General features: G+C 37.8%; 2 protein-coding genes across 7 annotated transcripts in view; one reads left to right on the forward strand and one right to left on the reverse strand.

Annotated features, from left to right (window-relative positions):
• Positions 1-8,371, reverse strand: part of LOC137298867 (molybdenum cofactor sulfurase-like) — a 77,713-nt gene extending 69,342 nt beyond the window's left edge. The window contains exon 1 of the mRNA XM_067831207.1: positions 8,170-8,371. Within this exon, the coding sequence (XP_067687308.1) occupies positions 8,170-8,239 (70 nt within the window). The 5' untranslated portion in view covers positions 8,240-8,371. The remainder of the gene's footprint in view (positions 1-8,169) is intronic.
• A 528-nt stretch (positions 8,372-8,899) lies between these two features.
• LOC137298154 (poly(rC)-binding protein 3-like) overlaps positions 8,900-20,667 on the forward strand; it is a 351,152-nt gene continuing 339,384 nt past the window's right edge. For 5 of the 6 annotated variants that reach the window (XM_067830277.1, XM_067830285.1, XM_067830289.1 and 2 more), the window contains exon 1: positions 8,900-9,022. The gene's annotated coding sequence lies outside the window, so the exon portion shown is untranslated. The remainder of the gene's footprint in view (positions 9,023-20,667) is intronic. The other variant, XM_067830288.1, reaches the window with a different exon arrangement.

Here is a 20,667-nt window from a genome sequence, read left to right on the forward strand (position 1 = left end):
TCAGCCGCCTAGCCCGCTCAGCCACAGCGCCTTCCACTTTCTAAATGGCATCATGTAATTAAACAACACATGTTGGTCATAACAGGCAAAGAGACTGTTGCTGGAATATTGCAGAGTGTGGCGTTACAAGCAAACAAACAAGAAAAGTACCTGTAAAAGTATTTCCCCTCTATATGTACTCTACACCTGTACTGAAACTATTAATTTCACTTACAACAACAAAAAAACACTTGAATAGTATTTCCCCTTTACTGATTAAGTTGGGTTGGTTTATACCACTTTTAACAATATTCCAGCAATATCATGGTGTAGGACAACAGAAATATGCCTCACACATTGTACCCATATGGGGAATCAAACCCAAGCCATCAGCGAATGCTTTAACCACTAGGCTACCCCAACATCCAATACAATATATATCTCATGAAAACATACATACCAATGACAATATGTATCTCATATATCATGTTGGTGCGAAAAATAAAAGTAGATAAAGAATAACATTTACTGCCTCCCAGAAGGTTACACAATATTTTCCAGTATTTAAATTTTTCTATACAAAGCATAAGATATATATAATTCACAGTGACCTTAACCCAGTAGATGTTTTTACCTTACAAGATCAAATAAATCAATAATTCAGGGCTTGGACTGATCTGACAAAATCAAAGAATACCAGCTTAAGAAATAAAAGTAAAGAATACGATTCATATCACACAGATAGTATGGTGATATATGTAATGTACCATCCTGATTATAACACCTCCATACATATCCGGTATAAAGTTGAACCCATAACATTTGATGCTGATGTATTTTCATGCAAACATATCTGACAAGAAGCTGTCCCTGTGCAAGACATTTTGAGGTTTTTACAATCAGTGACATTAAGTTTTTTAAAAACTCTATCTTTCAGATCACTGTTGGCATAGAATCCATAAAAAAAGAACAAGATATATTCACAAAAAGGACATAAACCTCAGAAAGAATACTAAAGACGTTGAAGTACATCTTTCATCTCTGAAACTGATAGAATACATTTTTTTCAACTTGATCTTTGAAGCTTATTCACAAGCATACTTCCCTCCCTTCTCCATCTCATTTCACAAGAGTATTTCAAGCCTGTGTTGACATCGATGGTTCCATGGCTTTGATCAAGAATATATTGACACCTAGCTTGTCAAGAACTGTGGGCAGAGCCACCCAAGACTGTCAGTAACTGTGACATACAAAAGTCCTTAATCACTTCAATGCAGTGTCCATTGCTCAGCTTGCTCAATGGGGCCATTAGAGAGAAAAAAATTAAATGATTTCTTTGTATGCATTTCGTAGGGATGCTTATCATAGGCATGCAAATACTGTTCTTGAGGGATCTCTGGCTGTCAAAGTAAGGCTTAAAAAACATGTTGGCTACAAAGACGTGGAAGTGAAATTATGGACATTGTTACCCAAAATAAGACTGTTGTTCAGAGAATGGACACTGTTCATACAGTCCATTTGAGAACAGAGATATAGAAGAGATAGACTGAAATGTGAGGCAACATCACCTCAAGATGGATACCTTTTTCAGGATTTATATGAAAACTTGGAGTAGAAGTTAATGTGGATGGGTTCAGATGTAAGGAAGAGTATTAGCTAGGTAAGACATGACATATTCATTTGTTTTCTTTTCAAGGCTAGTGTGAATGATCATCACTTGGATGGTTTTAGCCGACATTTATCTCCTAGAAACTTAATTGTCCAAGTGTGAGAACATCACTTTGATTACAATGCATGCCTGAGTTTGTTCCAAACTTGTTAAGCCCAGACAGTTTATTACTTTCTGTATTTGTGTATGTATTTTGCTGGAACAGTTTCAATGATGGTATGAATGAGATAAATGTTTATGTAACCTGAATGACATTTAATTTTCTGTATGAGTGAGTTTAGTTTTATGTGGCACTTTACAATATCATAGTCGTATGGTGGTGGTTATATCTGAATCTGGACCAGACAATCCAGTGATCAACAGCATGAGCATTGTCAAGATCACAGATGATTTCGTTTATATAATTAGTTTATGGTACTGTAAATAGATGTAGTATGGTATTGTTAGAGTGTGTTATATATTGTTGGGAGTTGTTGTTAGATTATGTTCGGTAATACTATGGGAACAGGGTTATGTTCAGGGAAGCGTGACCAGGTATGGCCAGAGAGCTGGGGTGTTAATTTGTAAACAATAGAGAGGTGTTGAGTAGCTTGGGTATGGGAGGTCAATATAAATAGTGAGGAAGGGTAGTAATCTGCACAGTCAGCCAGAATCACCACTGTGTTCACCTGTATGGGTTCAACTTTTGTATGGGATTGCATCTCACGCTGGCTGGCGTAAGTTTTTATTATCATTATTACTTTTGTATTTATTGATTGAGTAGATGTAGCAAGAAATTGTTTTACTGATGTAGTATTTCTAGATATATGTGCATATTGTAACACTATATAGCCACAAAGCCATTCAAAATTTGAATGTTATCGTTCCACAAAAACTGTTCCACTTTCAAATATGTAAATCGGAGTAAAGTACATGCATAAAGTATAAGACATTGACACATGTCTTACTGAGTAACTGTAGTTACTTATATTGTATTGTAGTGTCCCGGAACTGGCCGGTTATCCTTAAAGTAAGGAGAGGGGTATTATCTCCGCCTGTAAGGAGACAGACAAGAGTCTTCCCTGTTGTACAAGGAGCATGTATCTCCTAGTAATGTGAGATGTGGATGGCACAGCCATCAACCATTACACAGGCCCCTTAAACTCCGTGAGGGAAACCATCGCCTGGGTGTGAGGGATACCACACAAATACCATGACGTCACCAAGTGGAACCAAAGTGCACTGACATTCTGATTACATTGTAAAGAGAAAGTGTTCTCTCTGAGTGGCAAATTCCTTTATTGTTATTTAGTTCAATTGTTTAGTTTCTGATTGGGATTATATGTAATCATTATCTATATTAGTGAGGGTATTAGGATTTTAGTGTAGTTAGTAGTAGTAGTAGTATTATTAGAACTTTAGCAATATAAGTGGTAGACAGAACTGTATATGTAGCTAGGTTAGGTAATTAGATTAGTTAGTTGTATTTGCACCTGTAGAATTAGTTTAGTATAGGTATTGGGGTTACTTATATCTTAAGGGGAGGAATAAAGTTTTGCAAAACAAACTATTCTTCTGTTGTGGTTACTTTGGTATGTGACAAGCATCAACCTAAGCAATATGGACACAGCTACAAGTAAACCAAGTAAGACTAAAAGCATAGTTCAGATTTAGCATTACTGAGTAATACATATGAGTGAGTGAGTGAGTGAGTGAGTGAGTGAGTGAGTGAGTGAGTGAGCGAGTGAGCGAGCTAGCTAGCTAGCTAGCTTTCAGATCACTTTCATCAATATTCAAGCAATATCACAATGGGGACACAAGTAATGAGGTTCATGGGTACAGCACAACCAACCACTTCATCAACCCTGATGGTTGACTACCAAATATCTGTAACAAATGCATACTGATTACATTCTAGTACAAGCCCTTCAAGGAAGAACCTGGGAGGACTCTGGGAAATAACAGCTTCCCATTCTCAAGGTTGACTAAGGTTTTCAAGGTTACAGAATGTGGACTGTGTAAAATGAGCTTAATAAAACCTGGACTGGCACTCATGCTTTCAGAAACATTTTCTGCCTGTTGTTTACCTACTTCACTAAAAGTCACCATGCTGTAGTTGGATTATTGATGGCTGCATAAATAAAGTTAATATTAATGCTAAAAATTATTCACATATCTCCTAACACTCAATATTTTTCATTGAAGGACAACTTGTCACCATATGCATGATACATCATGGCACTGGAATCAGATACGTCACTAACCTGGTTAATGGCTGTACTATACACAACATCTGACACAGTCAGTTTCTCCAATGTGTTACCTTGTCCTGAGGTGTTCTCTTTTCCTGATAGCTATAGCAACATTGTTGGATGCAAAGCATTCCTAGTGCAACCAAATTAAATGCAAAATATAACAAATTAAGCCACAGAAATTAACGTAGCAAGTAAACATGTGACCTTGACTGCTACTTAATGGAAGTCTGCTACTTAAAGGTCACATGCCAAAAAAAACACAACTTTGCAGATTCTGATTCCTTTCGGAATACACTTACTGAAACAAATCATCAAAAATGCCAATCCAACCCATAAAGTTGAAAAAACAACGACATGATTATAAAAAAGCCCATGAAATCGGAGTTCAAACGATTCACTCATATGCAATGCACAACTTCAATTACTGACCATTAGCAATTAGAAATTAACACTTATTGGGCTAATATAAGCCATAAACAAAGAACCGGCTAAGTGTATTGGCAAAAGATCCAGTGGCCAATGCCAAGGCATCGTTACACATGAGTGAACACCCAGTGGACCTGACTTAAGGTTTGGTATCGTGGCTGCTTCATTTCGAGGGAGATAAACACAAGTACAAAATATTGCACTTTTGATTATATGTGTATAATTTTGTTTATTTGTTTTGTTTAACAAACACCAATGCATTTTATATATCATGAACAAGTGATAACTGTGTTTTAATTATGTTTGATTTTTTGGTTGCATGTGACCTTTAAACATTTACGTTTGATGTCCTGTTGCCCCTTAGGTAAACCAAGAATCTCTAGCCATATGTAGAGCAACAAAGTATCAATGGTGGCTGTTTCATAAGTGTACATGTATATTGTTTCACATTACTTTAAGTCCCATTTCAGCAATACTACAGCAACTGACATCAGAAAAAGGTTTCACACATGCAAAACAATCATGGAATTAAATCCAGGTTTTTAGGTGTGAAGAGTGAACGCTTTAACTACTCAGCTACCCTAGTGGTCTGGCTTGATGAAAAAATATGTGAACAAGTGGATGTCTCTGCATTTTATCAATAATGAAACCAATTAAAATCTTTGCTACACAGCTTATCTGAGATGAATATTCCTCATGGGAAGCCAACCCTCGAAGTCTCACCTCATTGGTTCAGCACTACTACAGCTATAAATGGCAGCCAATTTTGCCTTTTGACTTTGAAACAAACTGAACATACAAGAAACTGACTTTAGTATCAACTGGAAATCACAATGTCCAAATTTAACTGCAAGCTTTTCATCCTGAATTTCTATCCTGGTATGGAATTTATCAAATATAAGAATTTGGCTGAATAATAAACGTCATCATGAACAGTAGCAATCAAGAAGGTATTTTGCAGAGTTCATGTCACTGTCATTCACATACATGTCTTTTATAAAAAATCAAAGTGAGTGAGTGAGTGAGTGAGTGGGCGAGTGAGCGAGAAAGCAAGCAAGCGAGGGAAGGAGTTTTTTATAACTTTAAATCATTTTCCAACAATATTAAGGTGGGGATACCAGAAATGATCTTCACACATTGTACTAATTTGGGGAATCAAACCCATGCCCTCAGCGTGACGAGCAAACATGAGGTTGTAGGTGAGCCAAGACTTCCTAAGCATCATGACATTTGTTTTACAGCCTTTCCTTGAAGTATAAACGTTTTTAATTTATATAAGTGAAGTAACATCCTTGTTTATCTATGGAAAGTCACATAAATATGCACATCCTGACCACGTATCATATTTAACATTTGTCAGCATTTCCTGTTTACAATCTCATTTGGTATGCATGGTAACTCATTAGGGCCAAAACATGATTTTTGCTATTATTTTGTGTGTTTTATTTCTCTTTTTAATTCAAGAGACTGTCTTGAAAATTAAGCTGCCAGCATCAGCTCAATGCATTAAGGGATCAGAACTTTATTTGCTGAATCAGTTTATCTTGAAGTTTTAACAGAGCATCTTAAGGTGTAAAGATAGAAACAAAAATGGCCCTGACGGGTATATGTAGGTATTACTTCATGTTCTCTGCTAATCTGGGATATTCTGTTACATAACAAGTGACCTGTAATAACATACATAAACTCAACTTTCAACATTTAGGATAAAGGACTGCAAAGCAGTATGTATTTTGCTCATTTTTTCCCATCTAATGACTGGTACCATACTGTTTATAATTCAAAGGAAATGACAGGCCTCATATTGCATACAACTGGTAGCCAACAATAGACCCCAACTTGTATTTAGTCTGATTCCATTGGATTTTCCCACAATATTTTCCTTTTGGGCTCTAACAACATGTCCCACACTGGTCATATTACCCTGCTAATGACAGGTTCCATATTGGTTATATTTCTCTTCTAATGACAGATTTGATATGGGTTATATTGTCCTTCTAATGACAGGTTCCATAATGGCTATATTTCCCTTCAAATGACATGTTCCATATCAGTATTATTTCTCTTCTAATGACATGTTCCATATTGGTTATATTTCTCTTCTAATGACAGGTTCCATATTGGTTATACTTCTCTTCTTATGACAGATTTGATATGGGTTATATTGTCCTTCTAATGACAGGTTCCATAATGGCTATATTTCCCTTCAAATGACATGTTCCATATTGGTTATATTTCTCTTCTAATGACAGGTTCCATATTGGTTATACTTCTCTTCTTATGACAGATTCCATATTGGTTATATTTCTCTTCTAATGACGGGTTCCATATTGGTTATATTTCCCTTTTAATGGCAGGTTCCACTCTGGATATATATCCCTTCTAATGACAGGTTCACTGTACAGCCGTGGAAGTTATTATCCATATCATATTGTTCGATATTGTACATCTCAACTTCTGAAATACCACTCAAACAAAAAGTAATTTGTATACACACTTTTTGTACCATCACTCTCAAGGTCTCAATGCTGAAGGCAGTCACAGCAATTAGTGAAAAAAAAAATCAACATCAATTAATAAACAAATAATTTCCAAACAGATAAATGCCTTTAGTAAACATTGTGTACCCAGCTTAACTGAAAATGTCTTCCACCCCAGTGTTTAAAATACAGCAACCCATAGATAGGCTTACAAGGTGCAATTACAGTGTTGATACAAGCAATTAATTAATCAGTCAGTGAGTGTTTTAGAGACTAATTGCAATTGTGTAATCCCAGTACTGATCACCTAATCAGTATCAATTAGTGAAGTATCCATGACCTGCCCAAGGGCTGGCTAATTAGGGTGGGTGTGGTACTGTAACAATGGTGTACATTTCATGGCCAAGGTTTTCAAATAACATCCCTAACAGAGGTCTGTTTAGAAGCTTCAGTGTAAATGTCAGTTTAATGGTTGAGTGTTCTGTACTTACTGAAGACCTGTTACTAAAAGTTAACATTAAATTTCTAAAGACGAGCTACAAATATTCAATAAATAGTTTTATTGGCAGTCTTGAAGGTGGTGCCTAAATAAAGGAAAAAACACTACTTTACCAATAATATCATTTTGTTTATTGCAAGAAGAGATAGTGAGATGCTGACATTGATAAATATGCGTTAGAGAGTACTTTAAACAGTCTATCTTAGTGTCTGAACACAGATATAATGTTGATAATAACAGATAAACCCATGTAAATTGAAAAGGAAATTGAGAGGGATGGGAGATTCAGCTTTCCCAACCCTGAAGAAATCTAGACTTACTTCATTTAGACTTTTGGCATTATAGGGAGGGCTAGGCAGTTGGGAAAATAATGTGTTTCAGGCTGTGGACTGTGTAGTTATTTAGTTCAGTAAATTCCTGGGGATGTTATCTCATATTTCACGACAGGTGTCATCTAAACTTGTGCCTCAAATAAAACTTTATTTTATCATCTGACAAAGTGTTTGAAAAATGCATGTCACGCTAAACTTTATGTGTCTACATATGCGATTTGGCTGGTATGTTTCTATGGGGAAAATAACTATAAGTCTGTAGTGCTTTTCTGCGAATTATATACAGTATTTGCGGATGTTCCGGCTTCAGTCGTGTGCCGATAATTTTTGCTGCGTCATTGTTGTTTTGATTTCGTTTAACGAGATTCGCGGTTAAGTTCAGTGGGTAAGGCTGCAGTTTGGCAAAAAATGCGTTTCCAGTGTTGAACTGAACCACAGCCTCACAGGAGTCGTAGTTAGTACAATGTTACACTTCCATACAACACTGTGCAACAAACTGCATTCTCATACTTTCACAGGTAACTTGATCCGAAACTAGAGCCGGGATTACCTTTAAGGGTTGGGAATTCCCCGTCTCGTATTCGTTCAATGTCATAGTTATACATATTTCTGGCGCCCATGCTAGCGGTGACAGCGTGTGCAGCGAATTGTTGTCGAGGTGTACTGCTGTCGTCGTCGAAAACAAGCGAGAATGCCGAATATGACAGGAACGCCTTCACATCGCCATGTTGACTAGGTCATGTGACGAACTCAACTTTGACCTTGAATATTCATGAGTTATGGAATCATTCCGCCATGTGTTTACAATTTTACGCTTGAGGAGAACACGGATGTCACATCACTCGTGGAAAGAAAATGAGTTATCAATACAGTTTTACTGCATTTCATCAACGCAAAGTAATTCCCAGCATTGCGTTTTATAGCAAAGCTATTTGAAACATACATTATGTACGATAAGGGACCTATTTTTCATGCTGTCATTCCTATCGATTTCTGTTACGCCTCTAGCTATTTCTCCATTTTGTGAAGTCACATGATCAATACCGTAACCCTTGAACTAAAAATAGTACCCAATATTTACAATATATCAATGCGCAACATGTAAGAAAATGGGCAATTTTGATCAAAACACCTCAAATTTAATTATACGGGTAAGAAAATACCTTACAATATGATTGTGGTGGATATCGTGTAAAGCGCCACAGCTCTTAACGCCTCTTACACGTTAGCGACGCGGCAATCGATAAATGCACTACATTGTTTAGCGGAAGCGTAAATCTAAGGCTCGTGCCGCGTCATTGCACTCGCACGCGCTGATCATCTTCCCTCCTCCTCACACCTTCTCGACCCTGACAGCTCTGTGCCTGTTCTAATTTGCCCAGCTAACCTTTGCTAGATCCCAGGTATGTGTCATCTTTCTTTTCCACACAACCCGCCTCTTTCTCTCATCTGTTTTTATTTTCCACCCAATGTCACATGGTTCTCTCCCCCCCAGGTCGCCCGTCCGTCTTCATCACCCCCCGTGACTTAAAGTCGCAAACCATTACCGCGTGTCACGCCCCCCTCCGAATCTCCCCGAAAAAAACACGTCATCCACCCGTCTACGTTTATTTATTTTAATAGACTGCATGTTAGCACCGTTACCAATCCCCACGGTTCAGGGTCGCCGCTAGAATTAGAACCTGTAGCGACTTTTTCCAGCAAAACCCTCGCTTTCTCCCGGTACCTTAGTTGCTGTTGCCTACTCTACTCACTATGTGAAGAGGATTGAAAGAAGGACGACGGAGGAATGAAGGACAAGGGAGAAAGAAACGCGGACTACGGAATAAGGTGTTGAAGGAATTGTTCTCTCTAGAAACTGTGATTTTTTTCGGTGGAGGATTATATAATGACGATAAAACGTGCAAACGATGTACGGATTCTCATGTGTGGAAAAACCTCAAGATGTGCCGGCCAGCCGGCCTGTGAGCTAGATTGTCTTACAGTGCAAAACTGTGTGGAATATACGTGGATTTCCTCTACACACCCATGCCACAAATGTGCAAAGGAAACTGAGAAGCCCGACGCCGAAGCGTGTTTTTATTTTTGGCTCAGGTCGTATTCTGTTCATGGAGGGATCCTTATTCTTTCACGGAGTCTTCACTAAATTTACTGCTGGTAGAGCTGGGGGATATTTGATACGCTTAAGATCACTGAGGAAGGTGTGTTGACCCAGTGTGGAATCATGAAGCTGGGGCCTTTGCCACTTTGCTTGCCATCAGTGACCGTTTGTCTGCTGTCTTACAGTTGAAAGTCACGCCTGAGAACGCCAGTGATTTGTGAAATACGTGAGATAGTTCAAGGAGGTTGGAGTGTGTGAGGCAGACATTCCAATGACGTTTTTTGATAGTGTTTCTACGTGTTTTCACGCGTTTTCTATGGAGGTAATGTTTCAAAACTCAGATCTTTTCCCAAATTAATTCGAAAATTGACAGAAAATTAAACCATTAGGCATCATTAAATCATGAAATATTCATAACTGCGATTGGAAAATCCTGTTTATCAGAACAATTGGAAATATGGCAATTTTAATGAAAACAGTCAACCATTTATTAGGCACCCATATTGAAACCCATATTCTCACATACAGTTGATGATTTAAAGTGCATACAGAAGTCAAGCTTCAAAATTTATAAAGTACATAGAATCTTCCTAAATTTCACAGTAGCCCAGCATAGTGTTGTAATACAAATATGACAAACACTAAGTTTTGAATAACAGCCATTTCACTTCTTTGGATAAACATTGTATTTGGGGCAACTAATGAATACACACATTGTACTAGGTGACTTGAAACAGTGTGGTACCAGAGATTTGTAACTGTAAGCAGACAGAAGTTTCTCTGAAAGCTGTTTATCTGATGTTTTCACTGGGTTTTGAAACATCCCCATTGGTGTAGGTGATACATGGTGTTTTGAAATGCTCAACAATTACATAATGATAATGTGTTATATTTTGTATGGATGAAGTGACACATTGTGTGGCTGTGACAATTGCCCTGAGCTGTCTCCAGTGAACAGTGCAATTAGGAAACATTACAGTGGCAGATACTGCTATACAGCAGTTATTCGAACCTCCAAACTGAACTGTGGATTTGTGCATCAGTAATTTCCATGGTAACAGAACTTCTGAACCTTGACTTCACAGGTAATGTGTCATCAATCAGGAAGGACTTTGAGATAAATCTGCTGATTTAAGGAGTATTAATCAGTTTATTGAGGAAATAAATATCAAATTTCTTTACAGAACTTTTTGTGTTTTAGATAAATTAACAAATTTATTTTCTCAGAAGATGTTCCCTTAGTTGAATGCTTTGTTCGTTACTTAAATATGAGAATTCAAAATGATTCTTTTGGGATTGATTTTTACAACGTCTTGGTGTTATCTGCATTGTAGTAATGTACAATTATCTCGGGCATACTGCAGAACTCTCAGATAGAAGTTCCCTTATTGATTTTCTGTCAAAAGATTTTAGAATCCCCTTGATCAGAACGCCAACTTGACGTATATTCTCCTCATCAGTGATGATCGTGACTCGTGACTTGAGGGTTTGTTGGAAATCACTGATTAGGTATTTGCTATCCTCATCCCTGCATCAAGCTAGAAAGAATGATGATTTTACATGCCACTGTTTGTACAGACCATTGCTGTGTATCTATGGTAATCTCTAATCACGTATACATCAAAGCTTGTATGGATGAGTGACCACAATGCTATTCTCTTACTTTAGTTATGTGAATAATACAATAGGAATAATCTATATAATGAATACATGAATATAAGGCAATGTTCTCATTTCACAGGATAGTGAATACAAAGTAATATTCTCATACCATGTCCCTATGATTTATGAATATTGATAATTGTTACTGTAAATAAATGTATACAGGATAATATTTTCACATGATAGTGAAAAAATAACATAGATTGTGAATATGGTGTAATATTCGTAAATTGTAGATAGCGAATATGAGGTAATAATCTAAAACTGTAGATAGTGAATATGAGGTTATTCCCAGACCATAGGGAATGTAAGTAATGTTCCTAATATTCCATGTTGAACATGAGGTAATATTCCCTTACCACAGCATGTATGAAGTAGTATCCCCATGCTATTCTTATAAGGACTAATAACTCCCATTTTTCAGTGAGTATGAGGTAATGCTCATATTTCTTAGTGAATAGGACGTAATATTCTCCTACTTAAGTAAATATGAGGTAATCTCCCAGTGCCTGTGTTAATATAGACTGATATTCCCATATATTGTAGCGAGTATGATGTAATGTTCTCTAACAGGGAATATGAAGAAATGTTCCTCTGCTGTAACGATTATGAGATGATATTCCATTACAATAATTTTGTGAATGGATAAATACTTGCAAGGTTAAATTAATTTAACTTTACCTTACACATGTAAGTGAACCATAATATGTGCATATGAGTAAATATTACCACTCCTACACAAGAAGTGTGAAAATGTACAGTGTTTTCCTCAACATAGCAAAATAATATATGAAGTGCTATTCCCATAGGATACAAAGGTCTTATTCAATGCCCATAATTCCAAAAAATTCAGAATTCAGTCAAGCTGACACAATCACCTTCTTGCCTCCAGCTTAGGAACATCCTGGTGTTCTAGACAGTCCTGTTCACCAGCACCCACGGACCATGTCACCCAGACAGGTTGCCAAGGGATATGTGGTATTTGGACAGAAAACATAACCACAGACTGCACTTAATATTTCGTCATGAAAAAGCTGAGGACAATCCGTGTTGTATGATAAAAGCGGTGATATTTATGGGAAGCTTGTAGGGATTTCAGTCTGCGTCTTGTCCACAGGGATTCCGCACTTTGCTTCCCTATTTATTTCCTCAATTAGATCAAATTCTCTGTCCATGTTAACTAACGATCAATACATGGAAGCGAAGGTAGGCTGGTCTGGGGACACAAGCTTGAGGAAGCAATCCAGGACACTGAGTTTTCTCATTTCAACAGTCTACTCAGATGGGTCAGTTGGTATGGATGATGTTCCATATGACGTGCATCAGGATTACACCAAATGGGATATTCAAGTGGAAAATCTGACAAATTGTCCAAATCTGAGAGGAAAAATCAATATTTATTGACAGATTTGGTGTGTCAGATCTTGGATCCATGGCTCCTGCATCAACTGTTAGTACCCAATAATTCCATTCATGAATTTTCACACAGCTTATGAGATAGGAGTGTGGAATTGTCCCCAGATCCATTTGGAAAACAACCTGAGGCAAATTGTTTATTATGGTTTCCACACTGCCGTAATACCTCTGAATCAGAAACGCCATCTCATATCCATATAAATGCCACACACGCTCGTCTGACACAGGGTTTATTTGTTTGATATATTGTTGAGACAGACGGACCTATTACTGAGATTTTCTTACTGTTTTTGATTCATTTGTTGTAGAGTTTTATGTCACAAAAATATTTTCAGTTTCGAAAGAAGATAGTTTGGGGACTTCGCATAATCTTGGCAAAGAATATGGAGCATGTTGGAGTTTTGTATAGAAAAGGGGCAGTTGCTATGCATGGAATCTTTCCTAATTAAATATTTGATGTTTAAAAATATTTTGTGATTTACTTTTGTGATGGCCTAACTCCGTTTCTTCAGCAGGGTTGAGTTCAGTATGAGTTCTTTTCAGATCTTATTCTTGACTTTGAACCAGAACATTTCTATTGAAAAGTGTTCATATTAATCCATGAGGTAACTATAACCTGAACTTTAGATTGAGTTAAAACTTGTCTTCAGTTCGTTGACTTGCCTTTAGTTCATTGACTTGCCTTTAGTTCATTTACTTGCCATTTATGTTTTATGACTAAACTGGCAATTCCAGTTTTCATCAAAGAAGAAAAGCTTGAATTGCCTAAGTTTCATTGCCACTAAAACCCATATTCAGTCGTCATGATCAATGCTCGTCTCCATACTATATGCACCTGTTAATATGAAAGGATATATGTTGAATGTGGAGGCCATTGTGATATAGAACGCTCTGGATGTCATATTTCACAAGCTGGTATTATGTGAGTTGTGTAGCGAGTAGTATCCCACAGATAGTCACCACAGATGCTTTAAAGCCTTTATGTAACTTGTATCAAATATACACAAAGCGGTAATCTGGAGCTATGCAATAAATGACATGTTGGTGGCAGAGTTGTGTTACAATCACTCATTGCTCAGCTTCGGGACCTTGGTCTGTTCCCCTTGTTCAATGAACCTGTTAATAGTGACAGTTACACGCTTGGACGAACTGCTTCTCACTTATCTTGGTGAAAGTGCTCCCTGTCTTGCCTGTCAGAAAATGCTCTCTTAGATGTGCAATTAAACATTGATGATAATTGAACAGATCGTGCATGTCAAGGAACACTGAATAATTCATCACTGATAGAGCTAGTCTGTTACTTAGCCTCTTGTTATCACGAATAATTCCATTTGTTACGTTGTGTTTAAGCCATCGTCGACAAATCCATTTATTTTTCAATGCATGTTGGCGTTTTTTTTATATCTTGGTTAAAGATGTTATTAGGTTGACTTAATGAAGGGAGGTGTTGATTAGATGCACTCTGCTTAAGAACTGATTTAATTATGAAGCTATGTTGAGTGTCAATCAGTACTAGTGTTGGGCTGGTACACAGCACGTTCGGTACTATTGGTAATCTAAGCTGCTTGTTCAGTCATTATAAGATCAGGTTTTCTTTAATCAAGCAATATTAACACATACTTCTAGGGCAAAGGTGGCATGGAGGTCTTGGGTTTGGGTACAAGGAGTGAAACCCATTTCTGGTGATCAGCCACCATGGTATTGCAAAAATAGCATTGAAATCTCCCTCTGTCTCTCTTTCTCTCTGAAGAAGGAAAGCCTGTTGGTTAAAACATTAAAGTGCTTGTCATGTGAACATTATGCTTAACGTCAAGGGTTATTTGTCATTATACTATACCGTTGTCAGGGCTTTATAATGTATAGTAAATCAGTTGGTGTTTGCTACCAATTTTTTTTTTTGATTTTTGATGTCTTCAAATGTTGGAAGATTGTAGCTTTTGCATGTGAAAACAGTTTTTGATAAGTGCCATATTGAGTTAAAGGAACAGTGCCAGTTAGGTGTCACAGGATGGTACAAGTTCTGAAGATAACTGCTGAAACATATTGCATGCAGAGGACATTAATAAATTTGATTTAGTAGTGACAGGTGATGTTCAATATTTTGACTTATTCCTTACCTTGTTTGAAAGATCCCTGTACTTTTCAGGTGATCAGGTTGATTAGCCTTTGCATGTGTGTGTGATCAGTGCTGATGGGATAATATTACCGTTTGCAAACACTCGGTATCATCACTATTGGTATTCATAAACACCTGTATCATTCAATGGACTCACCTGTAGCAGAGTTTTTCTGTGATTTTGAAAATGGTTTCTGTTTTATTTGTGATGAATATGATGTAGCATTGTAGGAGGACAATGGTCATTGTTTGAGAAAGGCTTTCGCCACAAATTGCTGATAAATAATGCACCAGAAACCAAACCTCTGTATCAGAGTAAGTGCTGTTGGCACTGGCATGCAGTTTCAGCAGTGGTCTTGGTGGCAGTTGCAATATGAAGCCTGTTCCTGTAGTAAGTTCATTATTGATCCCACTGTTGATACAGAACCTGGTTCTTAATTACCTGATAGCATTACCCCATTAACCGCACTTGTAGCATCAATAGCTGACGTGGTGCTAGACCGTCCATAGTTCACATCAATGTGTTCACATAAAGATATACTGATTACTGACTGCTACGTATCATAAAGATAATTAACAGTTCAAGGAACTTTTTCAACTGTATATGAACCTGGCTTGAAGAGACACATTCATGCTCGATTGGCTGTGAAAGTTGTAGTAATGGTTCAGTGGGTAAGTGTATTTGGGTGTGAGTGAGTGAGTGGGTGGGTCATGATATTAGCAGTATTCCAGCTTTGTCAGTTCAGTGATGATTAAGTTGAACTGATTTCAAGGGTACCTTATTGTTAGAGTGAGTGAGTGAGTGAGTTTAGTTTTACACCGCACTCAGCAATATGACTATATGGCGCTATATGGCGGCGGTCTGTAAATAATCGAGTCTGGACCAGACAATCCAGCGATCAACAACATGAGCATCGATGGGAACCGATGAATGTGTCAACCAAGTTAGAGAGGTAGATAGCCGTTGAAAATGTTCAGTTACTGTACCACTGTTCCACATACTGAACTGGATATGGGTCAGTGGGGTAGCCTAATGGTCAGGCATTCGCTTGTCTTCCTGAAGGTCTGGGTTTGATTCCCCCATGGGTACCATGTTCAAAGATCTCTGATTTCTGGTTTCCATTTACAATGCTGGAATCCAGCAACGCATAATGTGATTCTCTATCCATATCCTCATGATGTCTCTTCGCTTTCTTAAGTTGATGTTAAGCCTCTTTGTTCAACATCTCAAACATTTACAATTATATTTGTCCTTCTTGTTTAAAATTATGTAAAGGAGCAATTAAAACTCTTATCTAAACCTTTCAAGTTTTTAAACTTAAAGTGTTCAGTGTTCCTGTTTTGAAGTTTAGAAGGAATAATTGGAATCAGTTGTAATATTTACTCCAAATGTAAACAGAATTTCAATGATGTGACTGTATTAAACAGACATTTGAAGAAAGTTGCTGTTATTATCAATATTACTTTGTCTGTATAGCTATTCTTATACTTACAGTAGACAGGTAGCCAATGCTTGGCAAGATTGAAGGCCATATGTACAAATTATCTCTCAACATCTAGCCTTAGGCAGTGAATAAGTGAGAAAGGTGTTCTCAATGCACTCAGTGTTTAGTGTGAGGAATTCCGAGTACTGTTGCAATTAACGTTTCTGCTAACGTTCTCACTTAAAGGATGCGTAGTTTGATGTTTTAAGTGCGTCCTGCTTGTGTTGAGTCTTCTGAAGGGATTAAATAGTCACAATGCACTTGTGCTCAGATGGGGTGAAAGATAATCCCTCAGCCATGACGTGTCCGATTTATATCATTCCACTCTTCTGATAGAGATTGATGCTTGGCTTGCCTGTGTCTTGGTAAACTGTAATGTACTGCCGCTTTCAAGACTTAACACTTCGTTGCTGAACTAGAGCAGTCTTAACTGAGACAAACTACCTTTAAACTGAAAAGAAACTCCAGTGTGACTGAACTTATGGAAATTCAACACTTGCTTCATCGGGGACTATGGTCAGTCTGTTAGCCTAGTAGTTAAAGTGTTCTCTCATCAAAACCTGGTTTGAACCTTCAAGGTACAATCTGTAAAACCAGTTTCTGCTGTCTCCTGGTGTGAAATTGGTATGCCTAAAAGCAACAGTGAAACCATACTCACTCATGCCTATAGCAGTACCACAAGAGCTAAGAGGACGTTATTTAAGTCCTCTGTTGTACTTAAATCACCTTTGTTGGAATCGATTCATCGCATCATTTTCTGTAGGTTTTAGTGTTATTGTATTGACTATTATTAGCTGAGCTTACTAGACTAAACAGTTTCTAATAGATTAAGCTTTGGACAAGTGGACGAAGTCACAGATGGTACTGCACTCGGCTGCACGCTTGGTAGTGATTGATCACCAACAACATATGCTGGTTGTATGGAGCAGCAGAGCCCAACCACCTAAACCTGTTAGTCACCCCTTACAATAAGCATGGCTTACTGAAGGCTAAGAATCGAACCCGGACCTTCACAGGTCTAACAACGAATGAGAAGAGTCACGAAAACATTAGGAAGCATTAGTGAATGTATTACCAATTATGATGAATGCCAGTATATTAGCGGTTGAAAAGAAATAATGATGGACATGTTGAAGGAATTGGAAAATTCTCAACTGCAGACTTCTTTATAGCTTTTGGAAGAGCACTTCAGTTGAAAATAGTGATTAATCCTTATTCTCATCACGTGGGATAGCCTAGTGCTTAAAGTGTTCACTGGTCATGCTGATGGCCCAGGGTTGATTCCCCACATGGATACAATGTGTTGAGTCAATTTCTAGTGATCCCCACCGTGATATTGTTCATTTTGTTGCAATATTGCTAAAAACAGTGTAAAACTAAACTTATACACTTGTCAGGAGGGCGTTGATGATTGGTTGAAAAAAAAAAACATGGTGTGCCTTGTTGCCTGTGCAGGTGCCCTGTTCATCTGTCTCAGTATGTCATGAGGGTGATATGGTATGTTGTTGGGATTTTGATTTAGCAGTTTGAAATGACAGGATGAAGACTGATGTCCCGTTTTGGAGCTGTGGTTCATTAGAATTTTGGATGCTTTCTTTGGGCATGTTGTGTTGATTTGATTTATGGCTGATTTTGTCACCCGTTTTGCATCCATGTTCCTTTTATCTTGAATCTAAGACGGGGACAGATGTTTTATGAATCTAAGACCCAGACAGATGTTTTATAGCCATGGAGAATGTTATGTGGTATGTCTAGGGACTCATAGTATCTCTTTCGCTGCTAGTCACTTCCTCCTCACTTGTTCCTACTCACAACTTGCCACCCCACCTGTACCCCAATACCCCACCTGTACTTCCCTGTATGTTCCATCCTTAACTCACAACCCACCACCAACACTTACCACCCACAACCTGGACTTAAAACCAGCACTTAACACATTCCACCAACAACCAACATTCTTACCCACATAAAATACTTCTCCAACAACCAACACTTTCTACCTACTAGTAGCACTTAACAGCCTCAACCAGGTTTACCATCTATATTGAGGACTTGTCACCAATATCAAGGACTTACACCCTCAACTAGAACTTACACTGCCCACAACCAATATATACAATCCACAACCAATGTACTCCATCCACAACAAACATATGCCACCTACAACCAATATGTACCACAACCAACATATGCCATCCACAACCAACATATACCCTCCACAACCAACATACACCATCCACAACCAACATACGCCAACCACATCCACCATACACAACCCACAACAGGCACCTGCTACTTGCAACTGCTTCTCTCTATCACTACCTCCCTCTCTGAGCTATTGAACATTCCATTTCTGTAAATGTGCATGTATTTGATTGTTTCAGCGTGTTACTGACATTTTATTTTCAACGCGTAATGCTCTTGTAGTTGTTAGTAGCCTTTGCTTTAAGTACTAGGTTATAGTTAAGTTATTTATAATGACAAATTTATTAGGTCATCAATTTTAATTTTTAGCACTACTGGGAAGGAAGTACTGGAAATAGGAAGTGCTTTAGAAATTCCCCTTTCAAGCATAGATCCTGGTTTGAAAATTGTCATAAGTCAACAAATACTGTGCCACTGATACACATATTGAACTCAATACGGGACAGTGGGGTAGCCTAGTGGTTAAGCGTTTCCTTTTCAGGCTGCATTCGTAGATTTGATTACCCTCATGGGCACAGTGTGTGAAGCCCATTTCTTGTGTTCCCCACTGTGATATTGCTCACTAAAGTAACTAAACTCACTCACTGAACTGGATACAATAAACTAATGTCATCTGTAAGCAAAACTGTAGTAATCATGAACAAGTTTATTCAGTTGTGCTCCATCTTGTAAACAAACATAAATCCAAATATAACTTGTTACATGTGACAACATTCTGAAAGGTGTTGTGTATTCTAGAATATATTCTCCCAATTTTCTCTTGATCCTAAACATCTTTAGTTGGGAATGTTGTTATTCCCCTTTTACCCAAAGTCTGTTATAACATGGGCAGTGTTATGCTTTTTGTTATTTCAATATTTTGAATAGGTCATACATAACTAATGTCCCTTAACCCATGGTTAAGGTCAAGACATTTTGGAACCAAGGCCCTTATTCTCGAAGCGTTCGTAGCCCTAAGAATTCTTAATTTTGATCATATCCAGTGTGTTAAGAAAGGGCTGAAGAAGTTCGTAGGGCTACGAACGTTTCAAGAATATCTAGCCAGATAGTTATCTGCCAAATACTATATTCACTGTGGGATGTCTTCACTGTATCTTCTAATAGGAAATCCACTTTATATAGGTATCTAAATGCTTGTATGTATTGAGGACCAGTTTAATGTGTTGTGTGGTAGGTGGCTGCAGCATGTCTCAGTCCTTTGTTATTGTATATCATTAAACAGGGAGTGAAAAGGACAACTTTCTCTCACAAACATGATGTAATAAGAAAGACGCGAGGTGAGATTGTATTGACATTAGATGTTGAACTCTCCTTGGCTGGAGGGCAGACGCCATGGTTGAACGAACACAGGTATGTGATCATTCAACTAGATCACCATGATTGACACGAGCGTGTTAATTCTTTCACCATTTGTCATCTTTCTATACCTTTTTATGTGTAATAACAGACTTCCAGCGCTGACCCTTGTCAGTAGAATGACTAAATTATTATGGTATTATTGTGAAAGATTACTGGGTACAAGGTACAAGAAAGGGCACCTGCTGGTACATGTGTTTACATAGAAACAATAGCTTCACAGACTGTGATACATGAGGAGGGTGATTTTTATTGCATCTTTGTGTGTTCAGTGTCAAGAAAAGGGCTTGTAACAATTATTTGCTCATCAATTTAAGGCTCACAGCTTTGCATGGTGGGAGGTGGGTCTTGGTTTATAAGCACCCAGAGTGGTGAATGGTAGTATGCTGTTGTATTGCATGGCAAGTTTCATGTTTAAGATTTTGTTGAAAAGGCCTTGACTTGGGATGCTCTATCAGAACCATTTCTTCTTAAAGGGTTCAAAATACATAATTTGATGAGATCTTGACTTTAGATACCACATGTTGAGATTTTATAGGTATCAAATATGCAGTTTTAAAAGGCCTTGATTTCTGTATGCACAATCTAGACAGGTCCACGTGTTTGAGATCTCGCACATGTATTTAAAAAAGGCCTTCAGTTTATGATGCCCTATTTTTGAAGGCCATGCTTTGGAGGCCTCAGGTACATTTGGTCTTGATTTCATGG

This window comes from Haliotis asinina, chromosome 10 (genome assembly GCF_037392515.1).
Source record: "Haliotis asinina isolate JCU_RB_2024 chromosome 10, JCU_Hal_asi_v2, whole genome shotgun sequence".
In the NCBI taxonomy this organism is placed as follows: Eukaryota; Metazoa; Mollusca; class Gastropoda; order Lepetellida; family Haliotidae; genus Haliotis; species Haliotis asinina.